Below are 19,258 nucleotides of genomic sequence, written 5' to 3' on the forward strand. Positions count from 1 at the left end.
TGTCATGTCCTGTTTACCACTCCTTGCACCAAGGCCTGAAATTTGTCCAAGAACACATTACCTAGGTGGCATAATCATAGTCAGGGAGATGGGAGAAAGCATCGGCATTGTCATTCATTTTTCCAACCAGATACTTGATTGTGAAATTGAAATTGGCCAGCTTGGAGGCCCACCGCTGCTTCAGTACCCCAAGACGGGCAGTGTTCAGATGTGCCAAAGGGTTGTTGTCAGTGAAGACGGTGAAGAAGGAGGCCACCAGATAATCTTTCAACTTCTCTTTCACAGGTGGAGTAAATGATGATGTCATCCAAGTATAGTAGGATGGTTTAGGAGTTTCTGTGTCCCAAACATCTCTCCATTAACCCCTGAAACGTGCCTGGGACATTGCACAAGCCAAAGGGCATGTTGTTGAACTTAAATAGTCCCATTGGGGTAGTGAAGGCCATCTTCTCCCTATCTTTAGGCACCATGGCCACTTCCCAGTAGCCACTGGTCAGATCAAGAGTGGAGAAGGCATCTGAACCTAAGGCCGCAAGGGATTCTTCGATTCAATGCAGTGGATAAGCGTCTTTGTGGGTGAAATTGTTGATCCTTCTATAGTCAACACGGAAGCAAAGGGTTCCATCTTTCTTTTTCACAAGGACCAAAGGGGCAGCCAATGGGCTGTGGCTTTCCCGGATGACATTGGCTATCTTCATCTCTTTTACCAGCTTGTTCACCTCTTGATAGCAGGCTGGAGGAATTGACCTATACCTCTCCTTGAGGATGAGAGCCAGTAGAGATGGTTTGCTGGATCAGGGTAGTCTGTCCAAAATCCAGCGGGTGTTTGCTGAAGGCCTGGTGGTGGTACATGACGAGTACACCTTGCACTTGGTCCACAAAAGTGATATCGTCATCTCCAATATTGAGCTACAGCCACCAGGATTGCTCGGCAGGCTCGCCTTCAGCACTTCGGTTGATCTCCAACTGTTGGGAGGCAGACACGGAGGTTTCCACCAAGTCTTCGGGGTGGATGCTGAAGAGAGTGACCACAGCTTGATATCATCTTATATCCACTGGGGAGTCTCCCACGTTTAGTAGCCGGGTAGGGACTTGTCCCCGGGATACGGTCACCAGGCTTCTGGCCACCAAAATAGGTATATCTCCATCGTAAGGGATCAATCAAGGCCTGGAAGTCTTGACTTTGGACACCCATACAGGTTTGGCACCATACCAATGTCTCTGTTCCAGGTTGCAGGTAAACTGTCTGGGGATCTTTGATCCAGACCCTGCAGATTTTTTCGTCAGGGCCAAAAAACTGCTGCGCTGCTAGGACTTGCATTCTCTCTTGAATCGCCTTCCTGAAGTCACTGGGCAGGGATGGTAAGGAGTCCTGGAGAGTCTTGAGCAATTCTGGGCAGCAGTGGCAGAGGACATTGGTACCCAACACCAGGGAGAAGTTACAGGGAGAAGTCTGGATAATTCAGTATCTCCAATGGTTATGGTGGGCTCCCAGTAGCGCGTATGGGTACAGTTAACCGATTAGTAGCAATGATAAGTAAGTAAGCTTTTGGAGGCTGTAATAGCGAGACTCTTCTTCTGCATCTATCGAAGGTCGAGCTTTATATAGTGGTCACCTGAGAGCCAGTGTCAACTAAAGCTTGTAGGGTCACCCCATTGATGGTGACCTGAACCATGGGGCAAGCACCTACAAACCTGAGCATCCAGGTGGAGTTTCTGGGATTTGGTGATTCTTTATTTGAGGAGGGTTCTTCAGTTCTCAATTTCTGGCATCTCAGCTGCTGACAAGTATGTTCCTGATGCCTGAACCAGTAACAGTATCCACATCTGGACCTTCTAGGGCTACTATAGACGGAATCTGAAGATCTTGGGGGTGTATGACACTCTTGATCTCGTTCCACAGGTGGTGGTAGAGATGGTATGTGGGCTGGAAGTTCTGGTTCCTGTTGCCAGGATAACACCTCTAACTGTTGAAGACGTTCTAGGAGTTGATATAATGTGTAAGTCAAGCAGGACACTTGATCCGCTAGGGTGGCAACTTCCTTAGACATCAGAGATTGGGAGGCCTGTTGTGCTGAACAGACTGTTGAGGCAGATTCTTTGTCAGTCAGGGGTGCTGATTCCTCTTGTGTTTCTGATGGAAGTCGTTCCTCTAGTACATTAATGGCCATCTCTTTAAATTCTAGGAAGGAAGCGTTAGAATGATGAAGAGCTAACATTTTCAGCTGACATTTGTGGTGGTTAGAAACACCATGAAGGAATTGCTCTCTCAGGGTTTGGTCCTGATTCACTGCCTCTCTGGGCTCTACATGTGTAATAGCCTCCAAAGCTTCTTGCAAAGAGAGGAAAAAGTCTCTGAGGGACTCTTGGGGCTGTTGTCTCCTCCCAAAGAACCACTGTTTTAGTTCACATACAGTGTATTAGAAGTACAGTCCGACATTCTTCTGGAGGCCAGGATTTGACCTCACGAAGAGCTGCTCCCTGCAACTGGCCAATCAAGATGGTTATCTGCTGCTCTTCACTAACAGGATACAAGGTGAAGATGGCTAGCATCGTTTCCCTAAAATCAAGGAGGATGTTAGGTTCCTTCATATTGGGGTACCTAAGGAGCCCCCAGGTAATAGGGCATTATAAGAGGCATGCCTGCCTTTGCAGCGGAAGATACAGCAGATTGGTTGGGACTGGCAGGGATACTTGGCAGACGCCTGCGCACGGGTTAGGGTAGTGGGAATTATGCAAATGAACCGGAGGGGCTCCGGGCTCCCAGCATTCACAGGTTGGAGAAAAGGGCAGAGACCTGTATTTCAGTTTATTTCCTCCATAATATTTCCTCCAATATGAAAGATAAGTTGTGTAACTTGAAGCTGATGGGCCCTAGTGCTAAATCTATGCCAGGCCCCCAACTATAATGGTTTATAGTACTAGTCTTTTCAAATAGGAAAGTAACACCTAATGGGCACCCTAAACCTCCTGCACCTGGTAGCGGCCACACTCTTTTCACCCCCTTAATTTATTCCCCTATGGAAGACTCATATTGGCTAAATGAATACAGTGAAGACACTGTTATCACTATTGCAGTATTGCATTTCTATGTGGATACAACCTAAAGTTATTTGCGATGAATACAGACATTTTTTAAATAGTAAAATTTTATTTGTCAAGTTTGTGTCTATAATTCTAATAAGAATAAACCAGATAAATCCTATTCATTACTTACAGTTAAAACAGACAAATGTTGACTATGTACATAAAAATGCAGTTTCAGTATCTACCTTGTAGTGTTCAGTTCATTTACGCCAGTCTGCGTCATTGGGTTCTGAGTCATATTCAGCCTGTTTTTTCCACTGAGAGAAAGTTCCTTGCATAAGAAAGGTTTCAATCAATATCCCAAGAAATTTGAACAAGGTAACAGGGAAGAGAAAGTCCAATCAATATATCCATATCACAGATTTGCTGTTACTATTAGGAATTTAAACAAGTCCCCATGTGTAAAACATTTAGGTAGAAGTTTGTATAGATAATGCAAGCAGTACTTAAGAAAAGTAAATATGACTCCATCTCTGTGGTCTAGTTAAAAACAACAGAGCCCATGTCTATTTTAAAGGGGTTTTATGAGTCACCACTTTAAATAAAAGAGTGGTAATCACATCCAATTATCATAGCATCATATTTAAAACTTATTTATCAGTTCCTATGATCCCAGCACACAGTTTATTTGCTACATTGGTTTGTCTACATGCTGAGATTATATTTCTCATGAAACCTTCTACAGAAGGCTGTGTGTAGTGAGTTTCTCCTTCCCGTTCCCTCTATGCTCTTGCAGTGCAGGTCAGGCTGTAGAGAAAACCCAGCATAGCCAACACACCTAAGAAGAATACACCACTTTGATGCATGTTAAAGGTTACTATGTAAAACCAAACCATGTGCAGAACAGTAATGTTAATATCCGTGCTATGTTTCTTATATGTTTAGTGACTTTTACATTACTTTCACTTGTATTGCATGGTAAGACTTCCAAGCTCTGGGTTTAAAAAAAGGGATGTTCTTCAATCCAGACCCGTATATAAAAATCTCCATCCAGCCAGGAAAACACAGCATCTTCCCTGCACTCCCTCACCATGGGCAGGAGAAAAGATCAAAGATCATATGCAATACCGTCAATCCTGTCTGGAAAAGAGAGGTATGTCTCTAGGGTTTATGCATGAGAAACCTAGCACAAGTTATCTTCTCACATGTCATTATAGGTATAACAAAAGAGAAGAACAGCGGTGGTCCAAGAATTCTTACCCCAAATGATTGACAAAATATTTGTTACTAGCGTTTATTGTCACCAAGATTACTTACTGCTCAATCATTTTGGTTTTTAATTAAAGGGCTTTTCCAATACAAGCACTATTCTGCTTTATTAAACCTATCTGACCAGTGTCTGACTACTGTTGGATTACATGCTGTTGGTGGACTCAGTGGTGACCTCTACATACAGGGCATATTTCATCACTGAGGTACCTGGATAACCCCTTTAAGTAGGCCTTCTTATTTATTTCAGGTAGTTTGTACATGGGTAATTATGTTCTGAGCTCATTCGTCTCTCCGAGACACATGCCCACCACCTTCCCCATAAAAGACACACAAAGTACATACATGGCTATAGAGGTAGACACTGCCTCTGTGCACTAGATGGCAGCATGCTACACTTTATATTTATGCAAAATCGTGCCGATTGCTCACACCAATATTCTCTAAATATGTGTTTGAACAGCGAATACCCCGCCACTAACACTCACAATCGGTTCTGATGCTGATTGCATATGTTAATTATTTAGGTGCTGTGGGCAGTGGATAGTACTGCTGTATATTGTATTAGAGATCAGACACCCTATGTACAAATAGCGGAAGCAAACACTCTTAACCCAGCTCCAGAAGATGTTCACATAGTTCACATATAGTTTAAGTGAAATATATTAAAAATACATTATCCCCACTGAACAAAGTAAGGAGGCTTTCCGAAACACTTAAACTCCACCAACCCAGACTTTGGCATCCATTATTATATGTAGTTAATTTCTAGGCATCCTGTTCCCAAAAAATCATTTCCATTAGGTTCGGCACTCAATATGTTAATTAGACATTGGTTATATAATTTGTTATAATGGATTGCTTGGGAATGGTGAGGGTCACAGATTCCTGGAGTTGGAGATAGTCAGGTGGTTAAAGGTCCTTCTGCCTAGAGGAAAATGTGTAAGTATTTTAGTGCCATGTAACTTGTTAGTTGGCAGATTTTCTCATTCAGTGACCAGTTCTGCAGTGATGACTGTAGCGTTAGGTTTCACTAAGTTTATTTTGTAATAGAAGTCCACCACATTGTCACTATTAATGGTATGTCTGTGTGCTGTACAACTGTACCCTCAGTTGCCAACAGGTAAGTGGACAAAAACCATGATGCCTTGGGTCCGCAGTAAACAGACGCATTACAGATAGCAACAGTTGAGCAGTAATTTGGGGATTTACCAAACACAAATGTCAGTTTGCATTGTTTCTATGAAATTTTAAGTAATCATTCTCTTACAATGTCTTCCAGTGAGTGCACATTAATTGGTGAGTCTGACTATTTTCTGTCCCCTGGCATCCTGGGCTACATGCTTTTAGAGGATAATTAAAAGAGCAGCTATTAAATATTTCATATTGTTTCCAGTTGAGATGTTAATTGCAATAGACAACATTTATATTTAAGGCAGTATGTGCACCCCGTGCTTTGTCAGTGCCAGCACTACTGCTATTTCCTGAATCTGGCATGACTGGACATTACCAACCACAGAAATACTATTAGCCAATCACACTGCATCCATTAAGAATTTAGTGTCAATGTTCCTTTCAAATAAGCAACCTGCAACAGATCCCCCATAGTAAAACATCAGTAAGGAATAAGTCTGTGACAGAGTAATGCTTATACCATTTAAAGGGAACCTGTCAGTCACATCTATCCCCCCAAACCGAAGGTCATAACTCATTTACTGTAGGGGGTTACTCTGCATTATGATATTAAAATGAGTCTGCACCTCCTGTGAATTATATAATGACCCCCCCCCCCCCCCGCTCTTCATTGTAATCCCGTGAATTTAAAGGAAATCTACCACTTTAAAAAGCGCATTGTAAACCAAGCACCCACACATGTAGCTGAGTACACAGTGATGCAGGGACTTCTTTTCTAAAGCCATAAAACAATGTCAGTTCTGCAGAAATCATCTTTTCAAAACATGCAAATTAGCTCCGGTGCTACTGTGCATGTCACACAGGGCACCCAGCTCTTTTCTTCTTATAATTTATTCATCCCTCCTGCTACTTGTATATCACGCCTCCTTACTCAGATTCAGCAGTTCCGAAGAGCCAGTGACGTCACCCGGCTCTCCCGAATGCTCACAAATGCGCGGTCGGCTTCCTCACTGCACTTACTCCCACAGTGCTAAACAGATGCCTGTTGTGGAAGGGAAGGAGAGCCGATCTCACATGCGTGATTGTTTCCAATAGCTGGGTGGCCCTAGCTCTCTTAAAGGAAACCTACCACCACGTATCTACTTATTATGGCAGGTTTCTCTAATGCAGAGTAGTATAGCCCTTTTTAGGGTTAATTCGTTTGTGGCCCAGAACGAATTTGCATTTTAATTTCTCTAGTATGCAAATTTTCTAAAGAGGCTACTGGGGCGTGGAGTAGCTGGAGCTGAGGCTACATGGCGGGCTACTCCACGCCCCAGTAGCCTCTTGCGTTCCGCCTACCAATACATCTTCAGCGTGCAGCTCACGGTAGCTGTGTGCACTCGTCTGCGTGGCTGGGATCTGCGCATGAGCAGTAGCCACGTCTTTGGAACCGAGACCACGCAGCTAGTGGCCTGCTCTCTGCGTATGCGCAGAACCAGCTTAGCAATAGAGTGCGTGCAGCTCGTAGCTGCTTGCTGAAAATGCTACTCCACGCCCCAGTGGCCTCTTTACAAAATTTGGTTATTAGGGGAATTAAAATGTATAGAATTTCTGGCCCACAAATGAATTAGCCCTGAAAAGGGCTATACTACTCTACATTAGAGGAAGCTGCAACCTGATCTACCTTAATAGGAAGATCCGTGGTGGTAGGTTTCCTTTAAAGGGCAGTTGTCTGCTCCTCTGGGAGGGAGATGAGAGTTACCCGAGAGCTGGGTGATGTCACTGGCAAGTAGCAGGAGGCATAAATAAATTATGAGAAGAAAAGCACTGGGTGCCCTGGGTGAAGTGCACAGCAGCGCCCGGCACTAACTTGCATGAATTAGAAAACCGATTTCTGCACATTTGACATAGTTTTATGGTTAAAGGAGGGAAGTCCCTGCATCACTGCGCAATTAGCTAAATATGAGTGTCCTTAGTTTACAATGTGCTCTAAGTGGTAGATTTCCTTTAAAGAGGACCTGTCACACCCAAAAACCCCCTCACCAAATTAGCTCCCCCCTCATCCTGTCCCCAGCCCCTTTATATTTATTGCATTTTTATTAAAATTGTGTTTGTATACTTCGTTTTAAAATATGCGACCTCATTCATAAGGGGGCCGGACGACACACCCCCTCCACGCCCCTGTCAGTCAGGGACCCGTAAGAATCGCCGGCAGCAGCGCATGTATTGCGCAATCGCTGCCGGCTCTATGTGATGCAGAGCTGTGCTGACAGCGGCCACAGAAGGGCTTATTCACAGTGCTGGTTGAATGTGAATAAGCCCCTCTGCGGCCGCTGTCAGCACATAGCGGTACGCTGTCTGCACATAGAGACGACATGCGCTGCTGCAGGCGATTCTTACAGGTCCCTGACTGACAGGGGCGTGGAGGGGGTGTGTCGGCCGCCCCCCTAATGAATACGGCCGACTGCTAGGTGGACTTGTACGACGATCCGACCTCTTATTTGATAAGAGGTCAGATCGTTTAAAACGAAGTATGCAAACACAATTTTAATAAAAATTCAATAAATATAAAGGGGCTGGGGACAGGATGAGGGGGGAGCTAATTTGGTGGGGGGGTTTTCGGGTGTGATAGGTCCTCTTTAGGACCATGAGTAATTTCAGCATGATTGATGCAATCAAGTATAACCACAGCTGCAGCCAATCCTAACTTTTCCTCAATTTCAATGGCTTTTGTTGTATGATAACACTATACACCAAAATAATGTAATCAATGGCTGCATTTTTACCTTACATCTTACAATAGAAGACCAAGACAACAGCTGTAGATAGAGGCATTGAGAATGGAGATCAATTATGGGCACTGTTGTCATTTACATGGCAATACAATCCATTTCAAGCCTAATAAGCCACTAAAACAAATGTGCGATTCAGAGGCAAGAAACTATTGTAAATGAAAAATAACTGCTTATGATGTGCAGTGGCATCACATGTCGTGCATGCTTAATTCTGCGATCTAACCAAATAATGTTACAAAATGTATAGAGGTAAGAACTATTATTGTCTTTAAGATCTGTATATATAATTTTGTCACAGCTGTTCAGCTTCGTTTCCCTTCCAACTGATGTGCTAGAAATTGAAGTAAAGGATAAGTTTGCAAAGAGTCGTCCAATCATCAAACGATTTTTGGGGAAGCTGTCTATGCCAGTTCAGAGGCTTTTGGAGCGACATGCCATTGGGTAGGTACTTCATTTCATCTGTCATGAGAAAGGCAGGTGTGGTAACTAAATACAAATCAAACATACATTAATTTAATAGATATATATAGCTGGTGAAATCATTTCATTTTCTCTATGTACAGACTATTTTTTGACAATTCAGTTATTTTGTTATTATAGAATTGCTGCCCATTAAATGTTCATACTAGGATATTGATGGAGAGGATTTCCTATTCTGAGCTAGTGACTAGCGATACTTTGGTGATGCATTGCTGTACTTGATTAAGACCTTATAGTTCAAATCCAAGGATAGGACGGCACTCGCTGATACAATCCACAAACTTTATTTAGCGTAAGGACAAGCAAACATGTGAGGATGCCGAATTCCAAAAGGTAACAGGCTGTTTCGCGCTACTAGCTCTTTGTCAAACCTCCTTGATTAAGACCTTGACTGGTAGTATAATTTATAATTGAGTCACACTTATTGGGTTATGTTTCCTTGTGTATCTATATAATACCTTAAAGTCAGATTGTATGACACTACTGTCATATTTTATGTCTAGGGATCGCGTTGTCAGCTATACCCTTGCCCGTCGACTGCCTACAGATCATGTCAGTGGACAACTGCAGTTCCGATTTGAAATAACATCATCTATTCACCCCGGTAAAGTATTTTTCCTTCCATGGGCACACATTTTCAAATTAGTTTTATATACTGGACTTGCAGGCAAATTTTTAAAGGAGTTCCATAAGATTTGTTGGAGGTCGCTGGGAATTCAAAAGCTGGGGCCACCAGTGACTGGAATAACAGGAAACTGAAAGTTATGGGTCTGCATTAGATGGTCATCTGACAGCCCCATAGAAGTGACCAGTGCTCAATTTCAGTCCCTTGTTCTGCTGATCACTGAGGGTCACAGTGCTTAACCCCTTAACGACTTGGCCTTTTTTAGTTTTTTCACTTCCATTTTTCACACCCCACCTTCAAAAATCTATAACTTTTTTATTTTTCCACATAAAGAGCTCTGTTATGGCTTATTTTCTGCGTAACAAATTGCACTTCGTAGTGACGGTATTTAATGTTCCATGGCGCGTACTGGGAAGCGGGAAAAAAATTCCAAATGCAGTGAAAATGGTGAAAAAATACATTTGCGACGTTTTCTTGTGGGCTTGGATTTTACAGCTTTCACTGTGTGCCCCAAATGACAGGTCTACTTTATTCTTTGGGTTGCTACGATCACAGGGATACCACATTTGTACAGGTTTTATAATGTTTTCATACATTTAAAAAAATTAAAACCTCCTGTACAAAAATTTTTTTTTTTATTTTGTCATCTTCTGGCGCTAATAACTTTTTCATACTTTTGTGTACGAAGCTGTGGGTGGTGTCATTTTTTGCGACTTTTGATGGCGTTTTCATTGCTATCATTGTTAGGACTGTGCTACCTTTTGATCACTTTTTATAAATTTTTTTATATTTTCCAAAATGGCAAAAAAATGTCATTTTTGACTTTGGACGCTATTTTCCGTTACGGGGTTAAACGCAGTGAAAAACCGTTATTATATTTTGATAGATCGGACATTTTCGGACGCGGTGATACCTAATGTGTTTATGATTTTTACTGTTTATTAATATTAATATCAGTTCTAGGGAAAGGGGGGTGATTTGAATTTTTAGGTTTTTTTAATATAATTTTTTTTTTTTAAACTTTTTTTTACTTTTACTTTAACTATTTTTCAGACTCCCTAGGGTACTTTAACCCTAGGTTGTCTGATCGATCCTACCATATACTGCCATACTGCAATATGGCAGTATATGGGGATTTTACTCCTCATTCATTACAATGTGTTGATAGCACATTGTAATGAATAGGTTAAAACGAGACAGCTTCGGGCCTTCGTGAGGCCCGATGCTGTCATGGCAACGGATCACCGCTCCCCGTGACGTCATCGGGGAGCGAAGATCCGCGCCAAGATGGCGGCGCCCATGCGGCGCCATCTTTTTGAAGCCTCCGGCAGCATTGCCGGAGGTGATCGCGGTGAAAGCACCCGCGATCGGTGCTAGCACCGATCGCGGGTGTTACCGGTAAGCCTTTGCTGCAATATGCAGCAAAGACTTACCGGCTATGGAGAGGGCTCGGCCCGCGAGCCCTCTCCATGCACCGGGACCCGGCGCGCGCCGTACTAGTACGGCGCGCGTCGGGAAGGGGTTAAAGGACATCTACCACCAGGATGAAGGATTGTAAACCAAGCACACTGACATACTGGTTTGTTTCCCCTCTGGCATAATCTGCTCTTCTTATGCCCTTGTTTTTAAGAAATAAAGGTTTTAAAAATTATTGAGTCTGAGGGGCTCTAGACTCCATTGGCACCTATGGAGCCCAGGCTCATTTGCATAATAGCGGCATCAAATTCTGCAGCGCTTTACATATCATAGAGGACATGTACAAATATATATAAAATATTTTTTTTGTAAAAACAAGGTCCTAAAAAGCTAAAAGAAGAGCAGAACCTGACGGCGGTGGCACACACCAGCATGAATGTGTGCTTGAACAATCCTTCATCCTGATAGTAGATGTCTTTTAAACCAGAAATCTTCAAACTTCACAGGGCATTATTGGGGAAACACATCGAATTGTCTAAAAAAAAGCTATGCTGCTTATAGCAACCAATCATAATTTAACTTTCATCTCTTGTTTTGTTCTCAAAAAATGAAATCTGTGCAGTGATTGGAACACAAGTTACATTGGAGGGAGCATGATATAATAAAAAGGATAATCTGTCATGTATCACCTCATTAAGACTTGACTTTCCCTTTAGGAAAACTACTTAACGACAACAGGTTATGCTACACACTCGCAATCGGGGTCATTTATCATTTACCGGCGCTTGCACGCCGGCGGAAGGTAGCCCCACCGTTGCACTGGCGCAGCCGACAAGATCTTGATGTATCCAGCAGGATACCGCACAGCATTTATTTCTATGCCAGGCCTTACCTGGTGTAGAAATAAATACAGCCGGCTAATAATTTTCACATATGAAAATTTGCCGCCTGCAGCAAGTGTGCAGGTGCAGGAACAGAAATGCCCTGCGCCGTCTACACCGTTGTGGAAGTGGTGGAAAGGGGGAAAAATCGCAAGTGTTAGCTAATCGCTAGCATTTGCGATTATTTCAGGGCTTCTACACTACTGCAGCCCTGATAAATACTCCCCAAAGTCTCCAATTTCTAATTGTGAGATAAGTTGTATCTGTACGTGGCACCATTATCCAGATTTCCATATGTTTGTATTTTATTTATTTATTAAATATTTATCATTTTATGAAGTCATCACAGTTCTGCAAAAGCATTTTTACCTGTGTAACAATTTGCCACATGTAGTTCATGAAGATATAGTGAATCACTTATTAAGAACCCAAACCAAGAGTGGTTGAAGGCTGATTCTGATAACTGAGATGAGGTTCAAAAAATAAGACAACACTCAAGGATTTCGCTGCCTTCTGTGATGTTTTGACCTTGTTGCAGAAACGTCACAAAACTAATGAAATAACTGAGATGAACTTGTCCTCAGCTGACCAAAAAGTTGTATGTGCGCAAACAATGAAAACCCTTTCCAAGAAATATTCAACATTTGTGGGGCACATATTGTCATAAATCCCCTTTTTCTATCATTAGTATAATATTGTATGGAACATTTAAATTATTATTGCTTGCCCAACGGAGGCCACATGAACACTTGGCATCTTTTGGAATAACAGAGCTCCCTGGATATGCTCAGCATATTAACTGGGGGCTTTATCCTGCATGTATGCAAAAAGAGGACCTTTCACCAACCCAATCAGCTCCAACTTGTTCATCATTTAAGTGCCACTGTCTGTCAGGATTCAGGGGTAGTGGACCCACTATACCACCACGAGCGATGACGTAAGCCAACACCTGGGAGCGGAGTCTAAATGGCACCTGAGCCAGCCGCAAAGCGGGTTGGATTTGCTGCAGTGGGATACCGCCAGGTCGCTCCACAGGAGCGACTTTGCTCGCAGAGGTGGCGAAGGCAAGGTACAGAATCGTAAGGCAGAATTGTGGTAAGGGACAGGCAGGAGGTCAGGACACTCAGCATGGGATCAAAGTCAATGGCAGAGCAGAAGGTCAGGGCTGGCAGCAGAGAAGCGGAGTCAGGAACGGAACTAGGGTCACAACAGGAGATCACAATGCAAGTGCAGGACATAAGGAAACAAGCTTTCTCTAAGACACGAGGCACAAAGATCTGGCACAGGTCACAGGAAGAGGCCGGCTATTTAATAGGTCAGCAGCTGACCAGCGCCAATTAGTGGCACACTGGCCCTTTAAATTTTACAGAGCTGGCACATGCAGGCGCCCTAGGAAGCGGGGACATGCGCACCAAGCCACAAGAGATGTCGGAAGACCCAATATACCTCCAGTGGAGACCTCTGCTCCTAAATGGGTTCTTTTCTCTGTCTCTGGAGCTGTTATAGATGCCTTAGTCACAGTCTAAAACTTCTCAGCTTCATGTCCCCCAAGAAAACACACACACATAACAAAAAAATTTGAATATCCAAATACAGTAAAAAGGAAAAAAATCCCACTTTCCACACCACATAGCTACCATAACCACAATCATAGCTACTCAATTTGCCTGAGACCATACATCCTATGCATAAAAATAACTGGAAAATATTAGAAAATGCTCTTTTTTTTTTAAGCACAATACATTGCAATGAAATGGATATTTTCATTTTTTTCATTTTTTAAATTATTAACTAACACCCTACTCAAAAATTACAAAGGTAGCATGCCTACTATGTTTGCAACGCTAAAATGTTTGGTCATTAAAGTTTTTCCAAGCTTATCATTGAGTGGTTGATCAGTATTCTTGCCAGATCAGATCTTTTGACAAATCTGTCCTTGACTGATGCAAACGGAAGCCTTCCATATGATTCCAGTGACCAATGTGAAATGCTTTGTGCAGCACTGCGTAATCTGTATGCGCTATATAAATAAATAATTATTATTATTATTAATTATATTTACACTTGTTAGAAAATGGCTTTTAATCTATCCTTTGTTATTCAAATGGCACAAAGGATGCAAACAAAACAGCTTCAACTTCCATCAGACAAATAAGGTTCACCCAAAGAAAATCATACATCTAAACTGTTTGGGTATAAAAACTATTCAGTAAAAATTCTCTCAAAATCTAAAGTCTACTGTGAATTTCTTATTTGTTTGCCGAAAAGTAGGCGATACAAAAATGTTTACTAAATGTGTAATTAATTTTTTTCAGATGACGAGGACATCTCTGCCTCTACAGACCCTGAACCAGTGCATCATGAAAGTCCTTTGCACCACCCAGTTGAAGTTCTCTCCAATGAGCCCCAGAGGAGAACTTCAGTGGCCACTGAAATTCCAACATCAGAGTTACCAAACGGATGCATTTCTAGAGCCAGCCATGATAAACAACCAGCAATAGACAGTAGATCAATAAGTCAAAACAGTTTACATAAGACAACAGTAGTAAGTACAGGTCATGATTCTCTATTAGCCAGTGCACTGGAAGACCTAGAAAGTAGTCCATCTGAAGTCCCATTACCACTAACAGTTCCAGATTCTGAGCAAGAGACTGTTCCCTCTGAAGCTGATACCAAAGTAGAGACTATTTTAGATCCTACCTTTGAAGAACTTGGCACAGATGTTATAAGTACTGAGGAGGCAAGCTTGCCAGCAGAAGCAGATAAGGAGCAAGACAAAATTATTGACGAGCCAGAAGAATTGAGTCAACAGGAGAATAATGAACCAAAACTTAGAAACGCTGTAAAGAGAAAAACTAGGCCGTGCTCTCTGCCGGTGTCTGAGTTGGAAACAGTTATAGCATCTGCTTGTGGAGAGCCTGAAACACCTCGCACACACTACATAAGGATTCACAACTTACTGCACAGTTTGCCATCAGCTCAGATGGATGGAGATGGAGAAGAGGAGGATGAGCCGAACAGTGCAGACATTGATGAAGAATCAACAGTCAAGGAAATGTCTGAGAAGGACATTGTGAGTGAAAGTGAAACCATGGCGGCTGATCCTTCTCTCGAAAATGTAGCATCTGAAGCCGATGAACTAGAAAACAGTAGAAGTACGTTGGCCCATGATAGCTCCAGTGATCACCCACTTGTTTGTAACCATCTCTGTGTGGACGGAGAGCACCCTAGGACTGAAAGTGAGAGTGACTCTAGTCCCAGGGTTCATGGGGATCATGACTGTGACACATGCGACACCTCATGCTATAGCACTTCTTGTTATAGCACTTCATGCTACAGTACCTCTTGCTATAGCCCTTCCTGTTATGATAGCCACAATCGTTTTTCAAGCCACACTCGTTTCTCTTCTGTGGACAGTGCCAGAATGTCAGAAAGTACTGTCTTCTCCTCTCAAGATGATGAGGAGGAGGAAAACAGCGCATTTGAATCCATGCCTGATTCTAATCAAAGCCCAGAGCCAGACAGGGACCATGGTGATGGGTCAATCCAATGGTCTGATGATATCTCTAGCCAAAGTATTATTTCAGAAAGGACACCTGGTGCCCCAGATTCTCCAGTTGCAGGGCCGAGCAGTAGGAGAGAAGGTTAGATTGAAGCTTTTTCAATAGATGCTTCATTCCGCATTGTATTTTATGTATGTTTTACTGTAAACTTTATTGTCACTATATATATATATCTGTTTGTAGCAAGAAGAACTAATTCGTAGTGGTAGATCATAGTACAATAGAGAATGACAATCAATAGAAAAGATGTGATACGTATCATAGAATTGGTTTGTGTTGTATATGACAAGTAGAACAAAGAGTTGACAGATCATTTTTAAAGCAAATCAACCACGGAGAAAAACAAAAAAAATAGAAATACTCACCCTTGCTCCTCTTCATCTTGATCCTAGTTCTGTCCTCTGCTAGTCTTGACACACCGGGATCACCAAGAAAAGAAAGTTATAATTAGCAGCACGGAGTGAGGTGACAATATGTCCGGCGCTCCGGGCTGCTAATTCTGCATTCCCTCTCCACCTCCCTCTCCCATGCCTGACGTCACCTCCCTCTTTAAAATGCTAAGCTCATCTCATTAATACCATACTGTATTACTAATACAAAGGGGTGCTTATTTAGCATCTGGTCCTAGTTGCTTTAAGTTGCATCTCTGCTGGTGTTAACGGTTTGTTTTCAACATTTTGATTTACTTGGCACTGTACATGATTTCAAAAAATTGGGGGACACATTTACAAGCTGGCTAAACTGTATTAAAAAGGTTGTCTAAGTTAATGCCTACAGTATGTGCCATACAGCCAGACATCACCCCTTTTGCTCCAGAAAATGCCATTCTGTTTGTGTTGATACATATTCTGTTATATTCCTCTGCTTTTACAATAGCACTTTCATGAAAAAAATGTATGTTATAGCTTAAGCGGAAACGTGCTAACCAGTCGCAGCGCAAATTATAGAGCAGGTCCTATTTCTGTCTGGATTTACGCTGCTGGTCATTTCCTATGGACTGTGTCAGGGTGAATGTCACTCGCCCTCAGATGAGACCACAAACAATGGCACACTGCCTGTAGTTTGCGGTCCGAACCCGTCGCATGTATGGGGCCTTACTTAAATAAGACATTTTTACACAAATTACAAGACACAAACAGCAATACAATTTTGTATTAAATCATTTTTATTTCACATAAAACAAAAAAACAACTTTAGATTTCAGCATGAAAGCCTTAAAGGGGTTTTCCAGGACCCCCAAAAAAAACACATACGGTTAAATGTGCTGTAAAAATTATAAACTTCTTATCCATGCCTCTCTCTCTTATTCAACTACTGCGCTGTCTGTTACTGCCAGTTTTTGTTTGTGTACAGAGACCGGCGGTGCTGCCATGACCACAGCCACACGCCTGCTACAGTCTAAGCTTATTATTTTTACAGCCCCCACAGACAACACCATTAAAAGTTATGATTACAAGGCAGCAGCATAAAACAAAGCTAACTTTCTGTCATTTCCAAATGGTTCACAAAATATTTGTGATGTACATCAAGCAGGTGCGCCTTCCAAAATAAGGGTGGCATATCGGAATTTTCTATACAAACCTTGTATCAAACATTCTATGGGTCAATAAGTTTTATTAAACACAGTAGAATAATGGTATCAAGCATTTTAAAGGGATGTTGAAAATAAAAATCAGCAGCAGGCAGCATGTAAATCTCAATAAACAGATCGATGTATAATTTGATGGATAAAATTAATGAAATCTTTTAAAATCTAAACATTTGCTCATTCTGTTCTTATGTGTCTAGTGGCTGCTCTCTCTTTAGACCAAAATTAAAACGTAGTAGTAGTAATGTAGTAAGTAGTAATGAAAGAGCATGATAGGGGAGGAAAGAATTGTATTGACCCACTTGTATGTAACAACTCCATGTGAGAGTATGTGTTGTCACACAAATATATATTAATGGAGACAAACAGGGTCGGACTGGGGTACCCAGGGCCTACCATTGATTATTTCTAAGCACTAGCCGGGGCAATGAAACAAAGTTTAAGCTAACCTTTTTCTACTTTCCTCTCCACTAGTTCACTGCTCTTGGTGTGTGTTCAGGGGCTGCAGTGGTGACGTTATCTCAGGGCATTAATGTTAGGCATGGTATAAGAATTACCACTGGTTTCCAGGGATTTCTGCTACAGACTGGGCTGGGGTTAGGAATGTGAGTGTTTGATGTGAATTGATGACAATAACCCTACATACTGGCGTACCCACAGCTGGCTCTCTGACCCTATGGATATAGCAGTACATGAGCTAAGAGCTGTCTCAGACTACATAGAAGGTTAGTCAGTGAATAAAAAAACTCATCTAGCACAGGAAGAAGTAGGATCTAGTACTTCACAGGTAACATGTCTTCTCCTTGGCACCCAGAATTGTCATAATATCTTTCTGCAGAATTTTCTGGCAGATGTGTTCTTGCAGCACATCCCCCCTCACTGAGCCCCTAAAAATACCATAGTTACTTACAATATAATGTCACCTGGATAACAGATTTTTCCCACACTGTGCTGCTAAAGAATCTACTTAAAGGAAACCTACCACTTGGCATAGGGCTTATAAGCAGCACATGCCGTTCACCAGCTCAAGGTGAACTGGTGCCGGCACTTATCTTTGTTATGTTTTTAAACTGTTTTAAAGCGTTTTAACACTTTATTAATGTTTATATCCGAACTAGCTTCCCCGCACCGTGGTCCGCGCACGGCGCACCATGCGCGCTACAACTTCCTATTCAGATCCATGAACAGTCAGTCACGCACATGGTGCGCCGAGCGCAGACCATGGTGCGGGGAAGCTAGTTCGGATATAAACATTAATAAAGTGTTAAAACGCTTTAAAACAGTTTAAAAACATAACGAAGATGAGTGCCGGCACCAGCTCAGCACGGCATGTGCTGCATTTAAGCCCTATCCGAAGTGGTAGGTTTCCTTTAACCAAACTATTCTGTTCTTCTAGCATATCAAAAATTACATTGTTACCCCCAAGTATATTACTATGATACAGTCCCTGAATAAAGAATACTGAACCACTAAAACATTGGGGCATATTTATCAGGGCCTTTACAAAAAAAATTGTAAATTAGCACAAGCACCATGAAAATATCAAAAATAAAAGAAAAATGCGAGCCAAAAGTTTGATACATGTTCACCACTTATTATACACCCCCTCCCCCATTATACACACTTCTACCCTTTAAAAACTAAATGCAAGAAGGATGTTCAAAAACAGAAGATCTATGAAATATGTTTTATTAAATCAAGCAAAGCATGTGTTAAAAACAATTAAAATCACCAAATCTTGCGCACAAAGCAATACAATGAATCCCTCATTTCAAAGAAATAATACATTTGAAAATAAGAGAATTAGAACATGTGAGAGTTCTGCACAATAAGTGTTCCAATATGGTATAGACCAGGACAATATGGAATTTCTGAATATATAAATTATGGGCAGTGCTAAAAACAACAGTCTAGTCCAGTGGTGGCGAACCTATGGCACTGGTGCCAGAGATGGCACTCGGAGGCATCTCTGTGGGCACACGGGCTGTCTCCCAGGCACAGAGTTTGACCAGCGCCTGAGTCGGGCTCTTCTACAGATTCACAGTTCTTCCTGCAGTCTCAGGCAGTCCAAGTAGTGCCCTACTATTTTAAAGTGACCCATCTTGTGCTGCTTTGTCCTGTCCGAAGAGTGAAAAGGTGTTGGATTGGAGGTCAAAGATTCTGGTAGCAATAAGTTTGTTACTGCCTAAATTGCCATGTTGGCACTTTGGGAAAAGCGAATGGTTTTTGGGTCTCATTTTGGGCACTCGATCTCTGAAAGGTTTGCCATCACTGGTCTAGTCAGTAAATGATATACAAAAGCAAGTCTATTTGTAGCCCTTCCTCAGGCTCGCCCCTGAGGAAGCCTGTGCAGACAGGCGATGCCAAGTGGACCTTCATTCCCTCACTTTTACATATTCTTGTGGATCAGGTAATTATATATTTTCAACAGGGTTACAAATAGACTTGCTTATGTATATCATTTACTGACTAAAATGATGTTTTTTAGCCCTGCCCAT

At 42.1% G+C, this 19,258-nt stretch overlaps 1 protein-coding gene across 3 annotated transcripts in view; it reads left to right on the plus strand.

Moving 5' to 3' along the window:
- The window catches only part of HECW1 (HECT, C2 and WW domain containing E3 ubiquitin protein ligase 1), a 172,921-nt gene that overhangs the window by 108,700 nt on the left and 44,963 nt on the right, over positions 1–19,258 (plus strand). For 2 of the 3 annotated variants that reach the window (XM_072153345.1, XM_072153344.1), the window contains 4 exons: positions 4,011–4,180; positions 8,506–8,648; positions 9,191–9,291; positions 13,925–15,253. In XM_072153345.1, the coding sequence (XP_072009446.1) occupies positions 4,011–4,180; positions 8,506–8,648; positions 9,191–9,291; positions 13,925–15,253 (1,743 nt within the window). The remainder of the gene's footprint in view (positions 1–4,010; positions 4,181–8,505; positions 8,649–9,190; positions 9,292–13,924; positions 15,254–19,258) is intronic. The other variant, XM_072153346.1, reaches the window with a different exon arrangement.

This window comes from Engystomops pustulosus, chromosome 5 (genome assembly GCF_040894005.1).
Source record: "Engystomops pustulosus chromosome 5, aEngPut4.maternal, whole genome shotgun sequence".
NCBI lineage: Eukaryota > Metazoa > Chordata > Amphibia > Anura > Leptodactylidae > Engystomops > Engystomops pustulosus.